This window comes from Lotus japonicus, chromosome 3 (assembly GCF_012489685.1).
Source record: "Lotus japonicus ecotype B-129 chromosome 3, LjGifu_v1.2".
NCBI lineage: Eukaryota > Viridiplantae > Streptophyta > Magnoliopsida > Fabales > Fabaceae > Lotus > Lotus japonicus.
Genome location: NC_080043.1, coordinates 4,432,146 through 4,454,203, shown reverse-complemented (window position 1 = coordinate 4,454,203; position 22,058 = coordinate 4,432,146). Strand labels below are relative to the sequence as shown.

The 22,058-nt window shown below is 34.3% G+C and overlaps 3 protein-coding genes and 1 non-coding gene across 4 annotated transcripts; 2 read left to right on the top strand and 2 right to left on the bottom strand.

Annotated features, from left to right (window-relative positions):
• Positions 1-139: 139 nt before the first annotated feature.
• On the bottom strand, positions 140-3,176 carry LOC130709556 (peptide-N4-(N-acetyl-beta-glucosaminyl)asparagine amidase A-like). The gene is made up of 2 exons (XM_057558942.1): positions 627-3,176; positions 140-353 (listed from the first exon to the last, which is right to left on the bottom strand). The coding sequence occupies exon 1, from the start codon at positions 3,129-3,131 to the stop codon at positions 1,338-1,340; it is 1,794 nt and encodes a 597-aa protein (XP_057414925.1). The 5' UTR covers positions 3,132-3,176; the 3' UTR covers positions 140-353; positions 627-1,337.
• A 3,767-nt stretch (positions 3,177-6,943) lies between these two features.
• On the top strand, positions 6,944-9,260 carry LOC130748176 (pathogen-related protein). Its single transcript, XM_057601339.1, has 4 exons — positions 6,944-7,156; positions 7,279-7,411; positions 8,092-8,390; positions 8,953-9,260. Exons 1-4 carry the CDS (start codon positions 7,007-7,009, stop codon positions 9,097-9,099), a joined length of 729 nt encoding a protein of 242 aa, XP_057457322.1. The 5' UTR covers positions 6,944-7,006; the 3' UTR covers positions 9,100-9,260.
• A 2,120-nt stretch (positions 9,261-11,380) lies between these two features.
• LOC130749294 (anaphase-promoting complex subunit 6) lies at positions 11,381-20,431 on the bottom strand. Its single transcript, XM_057602631.1, has 16 exons — positions 20,100-20,431; positions 19,867-20,004; positions 18,967-19,040; positions 18,742-18,781; positions 18,365-18,410; positions 18,142-18,221; positions 17,884-18,065; positions 17,614-17,739; positions 17,378-17,452; positions 16,628-16,753; positions 15,092-15,161; positions 14,606-14,688; positions 13,858-13,971; positions 13,415-13,514; positions 12,745-12,780; positions 11,381-11,734 (listed from the first exon to the last, which is right to left on the bottom strand). Exons 1-16 carry the CDS (start codon positions 20,343-20,345, stop codon positions 11,624-11,626), a joined length of 1,647 nt encoding a protein of 548 aa, XP_057458614.1. The 5' UTR covers positions 20,346-20,431; the 3' UTR covers positions 11,381-11,623.
• Positions 20,432-20,518: 87 nt separating this feature from the next.
• Positions 20,519-20,591, top strand: TRNAE-CUC (transfer RNA glutamic acid (anticodon CUC)). The gene has a single exon. It is a non-coding gene; the product is annotated as a tRNA-Glu (tRNA).
• Positions 20,592-22,058: the final 1,467 nt, after the last annotated feature.

Here is a 22,058-nt window from a genome sequence, read left to right as displayed (position 1 = left end):
ATTGGAGATCATAGTCAACACAATTATCATCAATTGATGCAATTTTTCGTCTTAGATCAGGATTTAACTATCTTCACTTCTCTTCAGATTTAATACTAGGATTTCTGATATACTTGTGTTCTGCTATTACTCATGCATATAGTAATAATCAACTAATGTTAAAGGTAAGATAAACCTAAGAAAACAAAGTAATCAGAGTCAACAAGTAGGAAAACTGCATGTTCAAGAGGTATTAACATCAGCATATCTCTTGTACAATGATACATGTTTTGTGTTTTCTTAAAATCATACAAACATCTTCCTCTAGACTCTAGTGAGAGCAGCAGCATGCACCATTGTCCCACTTTTGAATCCTACAAAGGAAAAAATAAATAATAAAAGAAAACCAACTAATACAAGTAGAAAATTAACCCATAATGGCAGTATGCACTAGTGATTTTCTAAATGTTTAGAAGTTTCGTTTCATCAATTGTGTAAATAGTTCAAGCGTCAAGCAGAGAAGCCAAATATAAAAGAAGAAAAAAAATATTGTGACCAGAAATAGAATCATAGAAACAGCTAGGATATGTGATTTCTAACATGTTCTATGAATGAACAAATAAAGTGTTCTTGGAAATGTGGTTTACCTGATTGATTCTCGGGTCATTGCCATTATTGGAGTTGGAACTGTTAGCTTCTTCATTGATTCACCTTCAAATTAATCTATGGGTTTTCACCGGAGAATACACAGTGATGATTTATTCAAAGCTTCATTCCTAATCACCACGATGACGAAACCTACTACTACCAGCACTTCTCCTCTAACAGAATAAGAAGTCTCTTCGATAATCTATACAACCACGGCTCTCCAAATCCTCTTCTATCCTCGAAATGATTCCTTTCACCTCCAAGAAGATACTTCGAAGACAACCTTTGATAAAGTCAGATTTAGAGCATCATGCCAACCTTAAAACACTTATACAGGGGCATGGGAACAAATAAAAGCAGGGGAGAAACTACAATTTAAATAGAACGGGCTCCAGCCAGTAACCGGACTGTTCCTTATGCAAAACTATACAAGCAAAACCTTTTTAAGACATACAAAATCTATTGAGAACCAATCATGTTTTAGTAAGTGGCAGAAGAAATGAGATCATAATTTGATTATTACACATAGGTTGAAAAAAATAAAATAAAAATCAGACTCACAAATCCCAGTTGCGAAATGACAACAGTTTAACACAGGCAGCACAGAACTAATGTTCGAGATTGGACTATAAAGGAACCTTTATAAAAAGGAAGAACATGAAGAACCAAGCAACGGAGAGTTAACTTCTCTTTTCCTATAAGAAAGGACCCTAGAGCATAATGGGCAACTTTTTCATAAAATTAAGGCCAAAATGAGGGTGACTTCTTTTCTGGCATGAATTTCTGATTTTATCATATAGAATTGTGTAATTTGAGCTGCCAACTTTCCTAGAATAGCAATATCCAGTGCTTGTGTATCCATAATCTTGATGTGTTTCACCCTGTCCCTTAAGAACCAAATTCTTTCTAACAACCATAGTGCCCTGGCCATCCTGCATGTTTTTGAGAGAGCTCTTTGAAAATCCAAAATCTCCACTCTTAGACTTGTTCTCTTCAAATCCCAGTGTAACATTTTCAACAGATAAATAAGTATCATTATCCTGATCCAATTCATCTGAGGCCAAATACAGGGAAAATTTTCTGTGTGTTTCCTCAATAGAATCAAGAAGGGGTGATGGAAGTTTAGCATGGACAGTGTCATTGAAATAAATCGTTTGCTTCACAGTTTGCTTACGCCCATTCTTCCCCATTACCAATTTATTGTGGAAAACAAAATCTTGTACTAAACTGGTTGTGATATTGCCATAGGAGGATTTTACCCATCCAGTAGACAAAATGGACCTCTGTGCCCTAGTCCAGAATGTTCCGTTTAAACCTTTGATATCAGATACTAGATATTCAACCAAAGGTTTGTCAATAAGACTCACAAGTTCTCCTTCGGTTCTACTACTCTTTGTGTCCAACCAAAGATGTAAATTAGCATCTATAAACCAAACATTCAACGCATTAGTCACACTGAACTCCAATGAATGGGTTTGTCCATCCAATATAGTCCCCAAAAAGGGTGTAACCTCAATATCATAGGATGGAAGATCAAATGAGCCTATCCCAGTAATAGGTCTCCACAAGAGAGGATTGACCCCTCCTGTATAAATCACAGTAAAAGGCCAAACTGCACCAACAACCTTCCCATCAAGAGTAACCTCAACCTCCCTAAATGGACCATTCCCAGGTGCATCAGTAAGATTGTTCACAGAAAGATATTCATTTGTAGGATTGGCATACCAGGACTCATCATTCTCATGAAATGAAACATAAACCTCCAACACAGCCCTATAAGCATTTTGAGGGACCTTAAACTCCTTCAAGCCTACATCAGAAGAATTCACAATAGGGAACCACAACCCATCATTCAATCGAAGGTTTCTCGAAATGGGCAAGATCAAATCCGCAGGGAAACCACTCCCAGATGCTAAACCAGCAAACTTTGACTCAACATCAGGGTAAAAATGGATAGTGATATCAACATGGTAAACCCCAGTATATGTTTTATCAACAATATTGCCCAGATAAACAGCAAGTGTTTGGTTACTCAATAGAAGAGAATGGTACCTTGTGATATCCTTTTGAACTGTCCAAACAGTTCCAGTAGCTCTTGGCTCTGCTGTGCAGCTTCTGAGTAGCTCAACCCCACCAAGCCACACACCAAAAATGCGATCAAACTGCCTTCCTTTACTCGTTGACTTCCACTCAAGAACGATCTTGGAGAATTTCTGTGATGGGCACTGAGAGGGAGGGGTGTAATCTGCAAGAACTGGGGGTTTGCCATATGTGTAGGCAAAATCATGGTGGAGAACGTTGTATGAACAAGGTTTTGTTTCGGGGAGTTCAATGGGTCTGGTTACCTCAAAGTACTCAGTTGGTGGTGCTGTGTCGTCAGAGGATGTGGCTTCAGCGAGAAAATCTGGTTGGAGTTGGTTGAGCTTGTGGAAGTTTGCGGCATAGAGAGGGAAATGGAGAAGGAAGAGGGAGAGGACAAGGAAGGGAATGAAAGAGTTGACCATAGCATAAGGCGGGGTGATGTTTGCAAAGATTTCATTTCATCAATCTATTTGTATCCACAACTATTTTCTTACTCAAATTCAGGGATGATGAATTGGAGTCGAGCCGAGTCAACCCACTTAATTCATCGGGCGGAGTAGGTCGAGTGCTCATCAACCCACTCCGCCTAACATACTAACCCGATTGATCAATTAGCGAACTCACCCTTAAGTAAGGTAGATTGGATATCTCAACTCGCTTTTGTTGGCGGGTCAACCCACCCGACTATGCTTAAGATGGGTTGAAAGTGTGTTGGATTGACAGTTTAAACTGTTACAAACGTCCCCTTAAACACAAAATCTTTAAGAGACGTGTGTTGCTCTACAAATCTCCTCACCAAAAAATAATAGTTGCTAAGATAATATGGGCGTAGCAGAATCTAGGTTTTGTGATTGCAGAAGCCTTTGATTGGATGCATCATAAAGAGGGTCTTCAAGAGCAGTGATCACAAACCAAATGCTTGCATGGAAGTCTTTAGCTGTCTTTTGTTCCACTTCAACAAGTTGAGCTTTTTGTTGAGAATATAGCATTGGTATCCAATGGGATCGAAGTAAGAAATGTTGAGTTACATTCCTTTCCATAATTCATATGAAGTGCTCTCCAGTATTTAGTCTAATCAAGATCATGTGTTAGTGATTTTCTTGATGGTCCTTAAGAATGCATACCCTAGCTTTGTGTGCCAAAATATTGTAGCATTGCGAGGCTCTGGTTTTGGTGATGGCGTCTCATATAAACAAAGGTTCTGGGTGGTGGGCGAAATCATCTATGAGAAATATTTTTTCACACGAAACAGTTAGATGGAAAGCTTTTGATGGTTCTTACAAAGGCTATGTTCGTCAGTAATTCCACCGACAGGTTCCGATGGATTTTTCGACAGTCTTAACCATCGGTAATTCCACCTCCCACTTTGGCAAACATTTCGCGAGTTTTATTCAAAACATTAAATTCTCCCGCCCATTTTCTGAGATGTTACCGACATATCAAACTGTTGGTACTTGAATCTTTATATATCTTACCAATGACTTTAGAGTGACTAATACCGTCGGTATCCTATATATATGAGTGTTGCACATCACTTTCACTCACACCTTCTCGCTTCTTTTCTCTCAGTTCCTTCATCTTCTTATAATTCAATATTTTTTATTGCTTTCGATAAAAATATTTCATTGTTTTTATTATTTATGGTATTATTTTTTATTTTTTATTTTGTAGTATTTTTAATTCTTGTGGGAATTTTATTGAGCTTCATTGAGATTAGTTGAACTTTATTTTTGTAGTTTATGTTTTATATGTAGTATTTTATGTGAAATTAATATGTTTATGAGGGTGGAATATTATTTGTTATTTATTCAAATGTTATAATTCGTGTGTTAATTAGGGACGGAAAAAAATACCTTCTTTACTATGGATAATTTGTGTTTTCAATTGTAAAATTTTTTATTTTTAATTCGTTGCGCTCATTCATGATAATATTTTCGATCCTATTGTCTATAAATATTTCATATAAATGTTTGTGTTTACAGTAATAATGAGATAATTGTGTAGTTATCAATAAGGTACTTATCAAAAGGTGAAAATTATTAGAGTGTTAAAAATTTTAGTTTGTAAAATTCTACTGATTTTCATAATTTGGTAATTGTCTAATTGACAGCCACTATTTTTTGATACTCAAAACCATATGCATTCATATGGAATTTGGATGAAGGGATCTATTATATTGTCATGAAGAGCGCAAATTATTAAAATTAAATATTATTCATCCACTGGTAATGCACTTTCTTCCCTAGTAAAGGAGACACTTCTTTGTCAGAGAAAACAAGTTACTGACGGCCTAAACCTTGGTAAGTTTGACGAATATGTCCGGTGGTAACTTAAAGGCGATGATGGTTGGCGGTAACTTACCAACGGTTTCCCAGAAACTGTCGGTGAATATTAACGATGAGTGATTTAACAACGGATTGTTAGCTGCTAGAAAGTCGTTGGTATTTTCTCATTACTAACGGTTCTACATCCTTACCGACAACCTTTAACCGTCGATAATTCGTGTTTTTCTTCAATCATACATTTCACCACTGATGTTTAATTGAATTTCCACTTCTCTGTTCAAATAAAGTATTTTTTTAATACATTAAAAATATAAATTACACCCTCCAGGGATCGATCGCTAAACCTTCCTCTCCCCAGCCCATATGTCACTCGACTCTTACCACTTGAGCGATCATCGGGAATTTTTTTTGTTGAATCTCAGTTATCAAATATAAAAGTTTACATAAAATAACAATAAGTTGAGTTTCAATTATTACTTAAAAAATTATAAATTGAATAGTTTATTATATTTCTATTGTATTTTTTCATAAAATTTGATTCCATCTTGAGTTTAATTGAATACATTTTCCTTGGACTAATTGATTGTTTTTTGTTCACATGAGTTTGGATGTAATAGGATTAAAGATTCAGAACTCTTGAGGTTCTGCTTTTTTTAATAAGAGATCGCAGAAGTCAAAGACAACCTCCTCAATACTTTAATTCTTTCTCCAATAAGAGTACAACCTCCTTAATATTTTACTTTTTTTAATTCAGAATTGGAGGTTCATATTTGTTTTTTTCATGAGAATTGGCTAACTCATCATAGTTGTCCTAGGTTCTTTTTTTGGAACCTTTGTTTAATAAGAATCTTTGTTTTATTGAATAAGCGGTTGTCTAAGTTACTCATGATGGTCATTGAGAAAAAGTTTTAGATGGTTCTTACGACGGTTATGTTTGTTATCCTAACCGCTAATAATTTCACCGTCCACTTTAACAAACATTTCGTGGGTCTCATTTGAAGCATTAAATTCTTCCGTCCATTTTTTGAGATGTTACCGATGGCTCAAGCCGTCAACACTAGAATCTATATATTGTTTAGCAATGTCTTTAGCGACGGTTATGCCCGTTGGTACTAGAATCTATTATTATTGTCATGAACGGTGTAAAGAATTAAAATTTATTTATTTTACCGACAAACTAAACCCTCATTGGCTTACCGGCAGGAAAGACCGCCAGTCAGTTACCGATAGGTACCGACAACTATGATCGACGATAACTTATCGATGGTTTCTAGTCATCGCTAAATATTACCGACAAGTGATTTAATGACAGATTGCTACCCATCGATATTTTCTCATTACTGGCGATTCTACATCGTTACCGGCGGCCTTTAGTCATCAATAATTCGTGTTTTTTTACTGCACCGGGCACTGTTTGCTTCGTGGATGTTCCCAGTTATTTTCACTCTTGTTTTCAATAGACATTTTACCATCGATCTTTAATTGAATTTTCACTTTTCTATCTTTTTTTCTTGAATATCAATTATAATAAGTTGAGTTTCAATTATTACTTTAAAAATTATGAATTAAATAATACCATAAAAATTAAAGAATAATAATCTCTCCACACCTTACTTTTGAGGTGTGTAGAGGTGGATGAAGAGAGAGATATATAGGAATAAAGGAGAGAGAAAGTAAAGATATGATAGATGATTTGATTGATAGAGAAAAGAAAACGATGAAAATGAAGGTGAAAAAAGAGTGGAGAGATGTGTATATATCATAACTCAAAAATTAAATAATTAAATAATATTTCTATTTTATTTTTCATAAATTTGATTTTCATCTTGTGATTTACTTATTTAAGAATCATCAATGACTGAATTAATTGCACATAAGAAATAGCCAAACACCCTTATCTTGATGATCTATACATCCAAGATAAGGACATGGCATAGGGTGTCTATAAATACATGTGGTAGACCATGATCATCATCAACATCTTCTTAATACAAGCTCCACCATAATTTGCCATGGCCAGCCAAGTAGCCTCCGTTGAAGAAGTTGCAGGAGACAAATACAGATCTTTCATTCATGAAGAGGCTGACACAACCCACTGGAGACATGGTGGACCACCCACCTATGATGTTGTGAACCACCTTTTTGAACAAGGTCGAACCAAGGTGCAGTACTACCATATATACTCCCACATCAATCCACTTTTATTTATTTTCTCTCTTCTCTATATTATAGATCTATGGTGTTCATGACTCATGAGTTTGCATTTTCATTATTTATTTTGCAGGAATGGCCTAAAGGTTCATTAGAGGAGACAGTGCAAAACGCCATAAAATCATGGGAGATGGAGGTTTCTCACAAAACCCGCTTGCAGGATTTCAGAACCATAAATCCTGAAAAGTTCAAGCTCTTTGTTAATGGTAATTAACTACATGTCTCAGATTAATTTTTTGATTTTTTTCCATTAGTTTACTTGAGTATACTTTTTTTGGACTAATTGATTGTCCTCTATTCACATGATTTTGAATGTAATAGGATTGAAGTTTCAGAACTCTTGAGATTCTGCTTTTTCCAATAAGATTGCAAAAGATAAAAACAACCTCCTCAATATTTTAGTTTCTTTCTGCATAAGAGTACAACCTCAATATTTTAATTTCTTTAATTCAGAGTTGGAGGTTATATTTGTTTTTTCCAGGTGAATTGGCTAACTCATCATCCTAGGTTCTTTTTTGGAATATTTGCAGTATAATAAAAAACAACTCTTACATATTCAAACCCTTTTCTTCTTCACATCTGTAGTACCAAACTTCTCAAGACTCCCCTTCGGATCTAGAATTAGACATTTGAAGTATGTAAATTTGCAGGAATTAACATTTTCCAATAGTACATATATAAGTGATTTCCAATATACAGTTCTAAGGTAAGCTTTGATACCAACTTAAAATTTGAGTTAGGCCTAACTCTAACCGAAAAATTAGATTGGGAGAACCCTAAGGACTTATATAACTATATATCTCTAGTCAACGTGAGACTTTCTCAACAAATTTGTGGTTTGAATTAATTATTTTCAATAAAGATCTCAACATCTTTTCTTCCACAGGGAGGGAGGGGTTATCTGCAGAGGAAACTCTGAGCATAGGAAGTTATAATGCTTTGCTAAAAAGCTCTCTACCAGAAGAATTCAAGTATTACAAATCTGAAGAAGAGACTTTTGAATCATCTCATGAAGCTTTCAGATCAGCTTTTCCTCGTGGATTTGCATGGGAAGTGATCAAAGTTTATACCGGACCCCCTGAAATTGCTTACAAGTTTAGGCACTGGGGATTCTTTGAAGGTCCTTTCAAGGGACATGCCCCTACTGGGAAGATGGTTGAGTTCTATGGCTTGGGAACTCTCAAGGTATGTAGTTGAGAATTAACTGGATTCATCTATGTTTATTAGGATAAATCAAGTTAGAAAAAGAAAATAATTAATCAGAAAACTAGAGAAATATGATGTTCTGTCTGCCTCTAATTAAAAGAAGAATCTCTCCCATAAAATTATCAATTTATTTATATATATATATGAAATATAAATATATTTTTAAGTTTTAAGTAATTTTAAAATTAATCTTATTGATAGAAAATTAATTAAATGATTATTTATAAAAATAATAATTTATTTAATATTAATTATTGGAAATATCAAGCATTGATTAAATAGGTTCAGGAACTAAGATATCATAATTTTCTTTTATTTTAAAGGAACTTGCACATATATTAATCAAAAGAAATAGAATCAGGGGCCAAAACATCATAATTTTTTTTAAGAATACTCCTATTTAATTCAGTTTTCTCTAATTACTTTCCACTCTCCAAAACACACATGAATATAAATAAAATTCTTAATGATGAGATTTTGCTTCAAACTAGTATATATTATAAAATGAACATAATTATTTGACCATTGGCTCCTATGACAGGTTGACAACTCTCTGAAAGTGGAGGAGGTGGAGATCTACTACGACCCAGCAGAGTTGCTGGGTGATCTTCTACCTGCGAGTGGGACCGCCACAGAGGACCCCACTAAAACTACACCAACTTCTCAAGCATGTCCTTTCTCCAAATAATTAGTATAGTTTAGTAAAAGCTTAATATATCTTTCGATCTTAGCTTATGTTTCAAATCATGAATTGCTGATGGAATTTCGATTGTAATAAAATGATACTATTCGTGTAATCCTATGATAGGTGTGGTCCAATGAATAAATGAGGGAAAAGTGATTGTGCTACTACTCAGTCTTGTTTCGTTTGCTTGTAAAGCACTTATATGTTTGCCCAGTTTGGAAGAGCTTATTTGAGCTTATCTGACAGCATAAGCTCTTATGCCAGTGTTTGGGAGAGCTTATGCAAACAGCTTATGGTCTGTCATAAGCTATTTTCAGCTTATTTTCATAAGCTACTCAGGATAGCTTATGAAAAACAGCTTATGCTTATACACAGCTTATTTTTAATTTATTTCAATAAATTTTTAAAAATAGCTTATGAATAAGCGCTTATGACGATAAGCGCTTATGACGATAAGCGCTTAATTAAGCTGTTTATCCAAACGGGGCCGTTATATATTACAAGTTCCTGTTTGACTATGCTATTGTTTAGCTTAAAGTTGAAGATTCGTATAAGATTATGGGTATTATTAAAGTAGTGTTCTTATTTTCTATTCTTTCTTTTTGGTACAGTTCTTATTTTCTATTCTATTTTTTAAAATTGTGACATTCTATTTTTTTTAATAAAGCAGTGTCCCAGTTTGAGACATCACCGAAAATGACAATTTCAAATATATAAATAAAGAGTGTCTAAATGACCAGTGTACATTATTAATCCACAACTTAATGAACAAATATGATTTTTTTATGAACAAATATGATTTTTTATGAATAAATTAATAAATAAAATATAGAAATTTCAACTCACTTATCTTCTGTATGATTGGACGATATGTTATTTAACTCAAATTTTCTCATTAGTCATTTAGGCAACCTCATAAATAAATAATAGGTATCCCCACGTTAAGTGGCGATTTTGCAAATGAGAATTATTGATCAACTAATTTGTGAAAATTATGATAGTGAAAATATGAGGTGGTAATTAGGAGATATAATATTAAATGAGGTTATGAATGAAATACAATGAGATAAACTGCTTTAGACTTGTAAAACAACAATAGTTTTGGAAAAATATATAAAAATTGAAACAATAGTAGTTAGTTTTAGAACTGAGGAAATATCTCATTTGTCAGCCCCCTACCGCTTAGTGCGCTGACCGTGGGGTGAGGGATTAATCTCACGGCTATCGGCTGTGGGATACCTTGGTCAAGACCAAAAGAACAGAGGAAATATTGTTGAAGCAAAGTGTAAAGAGAATTCCTAAATCCAAGTCGCTAAAGAGAACTCATCTAAAGCGCTTTTTTAAAGACTAGAGTACTCACCACCAACAGTAATAACTAATTTTCTCGTCGTGAGTGGTCACATTAAATAGTAAATGATTATCTACAAAAATATGTTTTATTCTCATAAATGATAAATGATGATTGAATTCACGATCTCATAATTAAAGTATGAGTTAAACCACCACTTTAAATCCAAGTTGCAAACAGAACCTATTTAAGCTCCTTTTTTCCAGAAAAAAATATTAAGATGCCTTTCAGAAAAATAATTTTCAAGAAACAGAAATTTTAAAGGAATTCGGAATTCCAGATTAAGGTTTGCACTTTGGAAAGAACAAACACGAACAAATACACGTGATTCATATTTCAATTGATCAACATTGGCTTAACAAATGACTCTTTCAATCACCGAATAAATAATCTAAAATAGACAAAATTAAAGAAAACCTAACATGAAACAGACTAGGCATGTGCTACTAGATCACCGTCTTACCAAGCATTGAAGCAAGCAGCCACCATAAAAAATTATATTTCTGAAATACTTATCAAACAGTCACTCCAAATTTGGAGGCTTTTGTGAACGGAAATACTTAGATTTCATTAATTTTTGTTCAAAACCAAGATTTCATTAAAATATAAATGGTTGATGGATTGCACATGTGTATTATTCTATAAAAATGTTATAAAGTAAAATGAAAATCGTACATGAGTGTTTTCCCCAAAAGAAAATAATTGTAAATTAAAAACAAATATGAAAGTTTATATTTTTTATTTCATATAATTTATTATGCATATTTCATTTACTAAACATTTTCACTTAATTTTACTATTCCATAATTCACCATTGTTGCATAAATACTAAATATAACAAATATTTTTTATTTACTCAGTAAATTTTGTTTGCATTTATCTAAAACTGACCGCAATAGACTTTTCAACTTAGGTTAGCATACATACAAAACAAGCTGTCTAACTTAACCCAAAATTTTAAATAATTGCATTCTAGCACATTTACCTTTATAACATTGGTCCACCTAGGATGAGGTTATTTAATACTTGGAGATTATACAACAAAATTGATACATATTTTGGGGCCTGTACATAGTAATGCTTACCATATAGATAGGTTGATCTATACTTGGTGGCCTGTACATAGCATACCTACCCATATTGCAGAAGAGTACATGAAGTTGCACCATCATATTCAAATCAAACTTCACCGAAATTGAAGTTTGGGTCAATGCTCCTTCGACTTTCATCAACTAGAGCCCAGCTTAACATTTCAGTGCAGAACTGGTCATCCGGTTTCAGCCACAATGCCTGTTTTTTTAAGGAACAAAATGATGAGTACACTCAAACACATGCTAAGCAAAAACAAACAAATGGTCACAACTCAACTCTAGAGGCTCCCGTGATCGTGTGTTCCAATGGTTTAGAAGTAATATTCAGAGTCACCAAGACGGTATATTCTCAAATCTAACATGCATCAAGCTAATAACTAGCTGAAGAGAAATTCCTAAGGTACGACCACCCACCACAGGCACTCCATTCAACAACTGACACATGAATATTCTTTACAGATTGCATTTCTAACATGGCCCATACAACATTACACATGTTAAATGTTAGTTTGGAGAGACTTCTAAGGACTTCTCCAAACTTAAATGGCCAGAAGCTTCTTCCAAATTGAGTCTATCATTAAAGTGAACATGAGTACCAAAACCCTTAAAATTTAGTGGATTCAGATCACAACTTTGATAGATTTAATTTGAAGTTCATCATGATCTAAATCCACTAATTAAATGGTAGACATACCATCACTTGCACACTTCAGAGACCAACTCACTTTTAAGGGTAAATTATTACACTTCAGAAATCAACTCACCTTTATAATTTAATCAGACACAAACGACTCGTATTTTATCGGGGACATAACACTGATCTCCCCTATGGTTTATCAGTTAACACTCAGCATCCTTCTATTCTAAATGGTGTATGAAGGGGAGGTCAGTGCATTTAGTAAAATATATGGGAGGTCAGTGCAATAATGATGAAGAGATGTGAGTGCAATTTGCCCCACTTCAATGAACCTTGTCCAATTAAATGTACTCTAATACCACTGGCACTACATTGCAAATAATGGTTATGAGATTAAACAAACCATGCTGGGGAGAAAAATGAACAGTTAAATCAAGATTCAAGAGAGAGGGAGTTTTCCCCAGATAAAAAATCAAGATAGAGAAATAGCTTCATGACAAAGCACAACCATGCGCATGTTATAGATAGATAAATCCACATGGATACAAACAAAATTGGTCATAACCACTCACTTTGTGATAATAAGCAATTGCTGTAGTGAAATCATCCTGCATGAATTAATACAGCAGCAGAAAAGCAAATGTCTCAGTTAAAATATTCATTATAACAGGAAATTATTTACATATCAATTTTAACAAAGTTTTACTCAAAAATGAACAAACAAATATAAATATGTACAAATACTTTTCAAGCAACGATAGAGACTTCCAAATAATGTATGGCATAGGCTACTTAAAGAAAGAGTTCCTTGCCAAGGAAGGAAATGAGATTAGTTGAGGCAGAGGCCCTTCAAGATTAAATAGCCCCATGGCTTTTCACGTCTAATTTCATCTGTATACTTGTAAAATCCATTAACTAATGACTTCCGTTGGTCCATGTATTTATAACTCTAGTGGCTCATACATTCATGTCATACTAAGAATTATAATAGATCTGAACAAAAGACTACCCTATGATGCAAACTTTCATACTTCATTTGTAAAAAATCCATCAAAATTTCTAGGTTATGGTTACTTAACCCATCCTCTACTCCTCTCAAATTACAAAAATAGCCAAAGAGTAACCATTCCCATTCCAATGAACAGGTTTTTATAGTTGAAAAATTAACAAACCCTCATATCACATCATGTTACATTGTAAAACATACAGAATATCAAAATTAGGGAAGATAATTTTGGATACCTGCAAGTGGTAACTATACGCAAGACCAGCATAAGTGCTCACACTTCTTGTTGATAATGCAAGTGCTTTTTCATAATATGATATTGCTTCTCGGTACATCCTGAGATTTAGACAATCAGGATCAAGAATACTGACTTACCTTCACTAGACATGATTAAAAGTAGACACTACCATTATTTAGATCAAGGATTTTTTCAAAACAACCAATGATATCAGCATATTATGAGATGATATTTCAACTTAGTCCGAATTTGATAACAATGGGCTGAGGAAATTCAGGACAAGAAAATAACACATAATCAAAGCACCCAAAATAACAAATAATGTGGGTGTAAAACAAAATCCACAAGCAAATGATGGTCCAACTTGACAAAAGATACCTGTGTATGCTAATAAAAGTAATATAACTGAAGTCAAAAGACCAGAGACATTTAACAACTTACTTCAACTTTCTGTATGCATGAGCAAGATTGACTACAGTAGGCTCCCACATCTCACATAAAGAAGTTGGAATCAGGGCTAATGTTTTCTCGAACCACCATACCGCTTTATTATACCTGTATCAGAAGTCACAATTATGCATGTCGAAAACACTCAACTTTGCTAATTTCCATAGAAACTTGGCAGACAAAAAGAAAGGAAACAACAGTGTTTAACTGTTTCAGAGATAAATAAAGGGTTAAGTATGCTTTCAGTCCCTCTAATATAGGGCTGTATCTGTTTTGGTCCCTGAAAAAAATTTCATTGGCTTTGATCCCTTCAAAGCGTTAAATATCTAGAAATAGTCTGTCTTGTACAACAACTACTTGATTATTCTCCTAAAACTAGAGATATATCTCTAAAAGAGAACAACCATCGGTTATTTTCTACAAATAACTACCAATAAGCAGTTCCCTATTATTAAATATACTTTTAGAATAAAGTTGCAGATCTGCCATCTGTTATAATCTACAAATAACTGCCATCCAGCTGTTAATCTCATTTGTTTTCTATGCCTTATGGTAAACAACTTCCAAATGGGTGGCTTAAACATTTCGTAATATTGGAGTATAGTGTTGGTATACTCTTGGTATACTTTCATGTAGGATAATTTGAAATACATCCATTCAAGGGAAAGGAACTCTTCGGAAATGAATGTGAACATTGCCTTAACTTAAAAAATCATACTTAAAAGAAAGTAGATAACCTTACTCTTTCATATGATAGGCAACAACTCCAAGTTCATTACACACAAGTGGTTCTGAGGCGCAAATCGACTTAGCCTGCATAAAAAACTGGAAAAAGAAAAAAATAAACATTAATGTTTTATTGTTTTGTTGTGAGTATGAAAGATATAAACAATGCATGATTGATGATTGTACAAAGATTTGTAGAAAAGGACTAATTTGTTAGGTAATTAGTAATCAGCTCATTGGTAGGTTTGATTAGGGGAAGAATGATTTTCACATCCAAATCCTATACAGGTACTTAGTTAAACAGTAAGATGTACTTAATTATAGGATAGATAGTAGACCATGTTTGAAATCTTCTTTACACACACACCCATGCACATATATAGGGGAGTATGGGGTATATAAGGTATATATATAATATAGTATTAAGCCATTAAATCCCACCCACACCCCCAAAAAAAAAGCAAAAAAGCTCCCTACGGACCCTTGGAATAACCTTATATACCTGCTCAGCAAGCTTATAGCTGTGAGTCCGCATGCACTCCATTCCAATATAAAGAGTTGGTAAATGGCACCTAGAATAAGAGAATATATCAAGATTTAACCAGTAAAGGAAAATTTTCTAGATAATAAGAGGATTTCTCTCTTAAGTTCTTAAACAAACAACAAAAGAAACATATACATGCAAGTGGGCATCTAGGTAAGTGTCAAAACTTTGGAAATTGAAATTGTATACTGTTGTGAAGTTTGGTGAGAGTAATGCTTGCATGTTAAGGAAACTTAGTAATAAACTATGTCCCAGTTCATAGAGGGTTATGAAGCACAAAAAGCAAAAATGGCACAGTTTTGCTTAGCCAAAATTAGAATTCATACAGCCTCTCCTCCTAACAACAAAAATAAAAGCACAAAACTCAAACAAACAAAATATATATATATATATATGCCCCTTTTAGATTGTAAGGAGACGGCAGATTCTGCAAAACGCATTCAAACCCACATGCCGGGGGATCTCACCCAGCAGCACGGTACATGAATTCAGGCCATCAGGCTAAGGCCATCCTTACCCAAATCATAATGCAGAGGCAATGGCCAACTGAGGGCCTGTTTAAATGAGTTTTTCTTATGGAATAAAAAAAAACTAGCTAGTAAAACAAATCTAGAATACTTTTGGAAATTGGATACGATTATCAAAAATAAAAAACAACGAAAGTTGTTTTAATGCTTTTCTCAGAAACTAGAAAGAGAAGCTTCAAAAAAAGTATATATGCATGTACATCATAAAGCACCTTTTCCAAAGCTTATCCAAACATTGCCCTAATGAAACCTAGATGCTTTATGATGAAATGTCAAAGATTTGTTTTTCTTTTTCGTCAATATCCTTCTTGGACTTCCTCTAGACTTTTTAAATATTTTATTTTAATCTGGGTTGAGTTCCTTCTTGATAGATTAAGTCATAAACCTTCATCGCATATTACCAAATCATGAAAAGTGACAAGTGATTTTTTTCTATTTGCATAAAGTCATAAACTTGAGTCTTGACTGAATGAAGTTCTTATTCAAAAATGTAGCAGAGCTTCTGAAAAGTGAAAACTAATATGAAGAAATTCACGAACAGAGAAAATTATTTTTAGTTACTGGAAAATAACAAAATAGATATCATATATGAACAAAAAGAGTACTTGTGAATAGAGCTTCTTTACTAGGTTACTCAATGAATGAATTCGTGTTGTTTTGAGTCCTCACGCAAATATCAGAAAGGAGCAACAAAGAATTATACTTTTAATCTTTGGATAATCATAATTTTTCCCTGAACACTTTTAACAAAACCATGATAATAGAACACATTTTCTTCATTTATTGTCCTTGGTTTGCTTTTGGAAGAACTCAAAACAAATCTGAGAAACATGTATTAGAATTTTCAGAAACAGTCATTTAATATCTGAAGTAGTTTAGTACCGAAAAAATGCACAGAAGAAAGTAACATAATTATATTTGAGAGCTAGGGCGAAGAAAGATCTAATAGGAAAAATTAATATGCTACCCAGGAAATAATCGAGCAGCAGTACGGTACGCTGACATAGCCTGATCACCCTCTTCTTGAGCAGCAAAGGCATTCCCCAAGCCTATCCACCCAGGGGCAAATGTCCCCTCTAGACTAGTTGCTTTGCTGTATGGTAGACAATGAAATTCAACAATAAGTGTTGATTGTGATGTTATAAAAGCAAACAAGTCATGAAGAATGAACCCCTGATAATCCAAATTCATAGAAAATTTCTAAAGATAGGTTAGACAAGCAGTTTTAAGTCCAGGACAGAAATTGATTCTTCTACCAATCCAACTTATGTGGATATATAACAAGTTTAACAAGTCACAAAGGCAATATTGACCAACCAAGCTCAGGACCAATTACATAAGCATTTATGTGCATCTGGGTTGATAACATGTCATTAAACACAAAATGTCCTCATAGAACAAATACGGCCATCCGACTACTGCCTAGGATGGTTATAAAATAAATTGACAAGTGGATCAAATGTCAAATAACAAATTAACTAATATCATGAAGCAATATAACTCATCAAAGTTTTCTACTCTAAAATTTAACAAATTTTCAGCATATTGTATTCTTTGGTAAAAAAGAAAGTCAAACTTCATATTTTACATTTTAAAATAATCAACATGCCAAAAAAAAACGAAAATCATATTCCTATGATAATAAATTACAAAGAAGCATAAGATCTAGATGTTTTCATATCAATTTTGCTACACAATGGTAATGAGTCATGTTTACCCGAAGTAACGGCGGGACTGATCATACTTCTTGATACAATAATAATAGCAACCAACAGCAAACCATGATAAAGCCCTGCATTACAACAACATGAATAAGAGTTTATTGTTATATGTAGCAAAGGCTATAGAAGACAACTATAAATAGTAAGCAAAAGTCCAAATAAATAATTGATTCGTATATGTGGAAATATTAATACTATTAGAAGACAATCAACAATATGGAAAAGTGTTTACTTTTGAGGATAATCCTTCACCAAATGACATGACAACAGATAGAGCTCATTTGAATTCCCCAGCTCCATAGCAGCAGCTAGATGTATTAAGGTACTCTTGAGATGAAATGGATCCTTCTCAAGCAAACTGTAATACAAGTGCTTAAGCTCAGTCATGGAAAAAGGAGAAACCAAAAAAGAAATGGAGGCCAAAAAAGAAATGGAGGCAGTGAATGATGCAAAAGTTTAATCTCACTCTCACTTCAGTCTCCAGATCAGATGCCCAACTTACACAGATGTTAACTCAAAACATTTCTGATATTCACCACATTGATGATAGTATTCAGCTTTGCAGGCCAACAGATCAGTATTGGATTTCAGTGTGCGCAAAAAACAAGGATCAGACTGGTCACTTATACAGCTTTTGTTTTCAAGATCTCTGAACTTGGCTTCAACAACATTTTCTTTGTCATGCTGTGTAACAAAAACAGAATAATCTTTCATCAAAATGAAACATTTGAATATAAGCAAATTCCAAACTTACAATTACCTTCTTTACCAAACAAGAATAAAATGATGAAAGCCATCCATCCTCACTACCAAATTGCAATGATGAGATCAAATTGGCTTCTGATATTCAACATGCAGAAAGGCGAGACAGAGATACATTTTAGGATTAATTTGAATTAGACAATCAACATCTTAAGCCATTTTTTTCAAAAGAAAATTCAAATCAAACAAGCTAAGTTTCCAGGGATAAGGAAAACTTTTACCTTCCTCGCATGTAAGCATGTGGTTTTCAATAAGACATTCCAAAGCCTAACATAATTACCAAACACCCAGGAAAAATTAGATAACTAGTATAAGTATGGATAAAATATAAACATATACGAACATATGCGACAAATGATATTTTTCACAACAGAAGAAATAAATTGGAGCACTCTAAATCTCTACTTCAAGGTTACTGGATACAAATTAATTTATTACTATAAAGAAACTATCATAAGAAGAATAAACCCAGTTTCTGCAGCAATGGCTGTTTTAGAAGTCAAGGTTACCACCACAAGTAAGCTAGTCTAATGTGACAGATTACTAGACACTACTAATTAACACACAAAAGACACTAAGTAGAATATCAAAGTGTTACCTCATAGCATAAAGGATCTGCTTTTATAGCAGCTTTGTACCTTAAACAAAAGCAAATGCAATGAAGTCAGCTTTATTTAATCAAATTAGCACACATCATACTTCTGTAACTTCTAACATGAGCATCAAGTAATTATACTTCAACGTTATACTAAGTGTAAAAAATCAATAAAAAAGTATCATTTTCTAGAAAATAGTATAATCAAAATGCCCCTAATATACGCACCACAATCGAGCCTGAGCACGGTTTTCTAGAGCTTCATAAGCTTTGCCTCTTAAGAAGCATATTGCAGAAGATATCTGTCATGGCATGACAAAATGCATTCAAATAAGCTCATAAATAAATAAATATATCAGAAATAAGGTCATTCCCCAGGCGCAAAATTCCACATTTATAACACAAAAATGTTCAAAAAATTTCACTTTAACAATTTTGCCCATGTTCCTAAGCCCATCTTGTCCACATTTCACACATTTTGTCCACATTTCTTTGTACACATGTTCAAAAGATTTCAATTTAGCAATTTGTTACATGGTTCAAGCTCACGCATTAGAATGTAAAATGTGCAAGTTTATACAAGAACTGCACATTTTCAAGTTATATCCCATTTTGGACGAGTTTATGTTTATCTATATGTGCCTTATGGAATAAATTTGTGACCTTGCTCACTTGATATCTTTTGTCTTGTCTTTGGCAGTTTCTTTAGGCGAGTACCATTATCCTTTTTCTCATGTATTTCATCGCATTTCTTCTTTAATGAAAATTATCTCCTTACCATAAATAGATTCCCGGTCGGTCCTTATAATAATATCAAATCAATCGAGTCACACCTGCTTTTTTTATTTTCATAAGGCTGTTTAAAATTCACAACTTATAATACACACACATATCTTATAAAACACCTATTTTAACCGCCCGCGAAGAAGTTCCAACGTCTAAGGTTAGTTTTGACTAATAATATTAGAATGTGGGATGCCTAGCTCAATGAGTTGAGGATTGTTCTACCCTTTATAAACACGTTTTTCTCCATATATCTAGCCAATGTGGGACTTCTAACAAATAACGATAACAGCCAAACAATAGAGTTGAAAAACTAAGACAAATCCAGAAAAGGAGCTCGCTCACATTGATTTCGCGATCTTCGCCATCTTTATCCAAGTACATGACATTTGAGTCTTTCGTGTCGGAAACATTTCCATCCTCATCCACTTTAGCTGCCTCGCCCAGCATTGAAAGGCATTGATCCCACTCCTTCAATTCCTCCTACTCAAAACAATAATTAAATAAAAAAATTAACAGTAATTAGATGGATAATACAATAATATAGCTAGTGAATCAAATTTGTTAGGGGGAGTTACGAGGCATTTGGCGGCGAGGTAGCGGAAGCGGAGGTCACGGAGGACGATCTTGGAGGCGTTGAGGAGGTGGAAGGCGCGGCGGTAGTGGCGGCCAAGGAAGAGAGCTTGGGCTTGCATGTAGATATCGGCGGGGTCGTTGGTGAATGCGGCGACCTTATCGGCGAAGAAGATGGCGGAGGAGTAGAGGTGTTTGCTAACGCAGTCGCGAACTACTCCTCGGAGCTTCTCGATCTCTTCGTCCCTCATTCTCGATTCCGCTAGCTAGCTAGCTAGGGTTCAATTCAACTCTCACTCTTCAGTGAACGAAATTGAAAGAGAGGCGGGAGTGGAGAACAACGTGTTTTTCATTTTATTCGCTCTGCAACAATGATACTGTTTAGTAACGATAAAATAGTTAAGTTCTACAAATCAATCAACAATCCGTTGTAGTCTAGTTGGTCAGGATATTCGGCTCTCACCCGAAAGACCCGGGTTCAAGTCCCGGCAACGGAATTTTTTTATTGTTTTCTCTAAAACTAAGATTTTTCTTTTTCTTTTCCATATTTTGCTTCTTCTTCTTTAGATTCATTATACACAAATTTAAGAAAACTGATTTTTTAGGCAACTGCATTTTATAGCTTAAATTAAACATAAACTCAAGAATGTTGAGAATGGGTAACACATTCTTTATAATTTTGCATAACACCTATTTGATGTGATGAATTTAGTCTTTGTTTATGCATTGGACAAATTGTGTTCATAAGACATAGGACCTAGTTAAGATACTCCTATGCACCACAACGACGTCATAAGATTTAATTAATTACTCTTAAGCTTCAAAACTACTGTATGAAAGATGCTTATTTAAATTAATCTTAGGCACTATCACACTAAAAGCCAGTAAGACCTAATTGAAAAATACTATGTTTGGTTGTGAAAAACTAAAACGAGAGAGATGGCAAAAGTCAAATTTCAAGGCACAACTCATCAAAAAATTCAAATTAGTATAAATAAGCAACACGACGTTGGATAAATCACTCTGGAACACATGTACAAACCACGCACGATTTGGTTGAATTTTGTGGCTGACCCAACACACACAACAAATCAAGAAACTATGTTCTAAGCGCGAACTCAAGGAAGTCGTTTAAAGCGTAAAAGTCAAACTCATACAATCATATACCTCATACTTACAATGTCATTATGGTAATATAACAAAGTTCATGCATGATCTTGTGTGTTAAGTCAAACCATGAATACCACCAATAAAATCGTGATTAAGCTCATCCAAGACAACTGCTTTATATTTAAGTGATGCAAACAAGGAATGAAGGTTGAGATACATGTAGAGTTAGCAGAAACTCAACAACAACAAAAATCAACACCAGAATGATGATATCTTACAAGTCCTTCAACCATGACATGCTTAGAACTTGGATGGTTGTGTACCTCCCGAGTTTGGAAGCTCCAAACCCGAACTAATGAAGGAGTTAAACTTCAAGTCCATTACGTTAACCGATTATGACTTGTAGTTATGTATCTTTCGAGTTTGGAAGCCCCTAACCCGAACCAAGGGATGAGTCAGACTTCAAGTCCATTAAGCTAAACACTTATATAGGACTTGGAGGGTTGTGTACTCCCGAGTTTGAAAGCCCCAAACTCTGACTAATGGAGGAGTTAAACTTCAAGTCCATTAAGTTAAACACTTAGGACTTTGAGGGTTGTGTACCTCCCGAGTGAAAGCTCCAAACTCAGACCTAAAGGGCAAAAACTCAGCTCAGATAGTGGACTCCAGAAACACGTAATTAAGTAGCCGCTTGAACTTCCACGGTTATTAAGACAATCATCAAGGCTACCATTGAGGTAACCATTAAGCCACTAAATGGACCCATCAAGTATCATATAACCCCAAAGCAACCAGGAATCCAAGAGACAATCTGAAACCTCACATATACCCCAGACAATAAGGGGGAAATATGT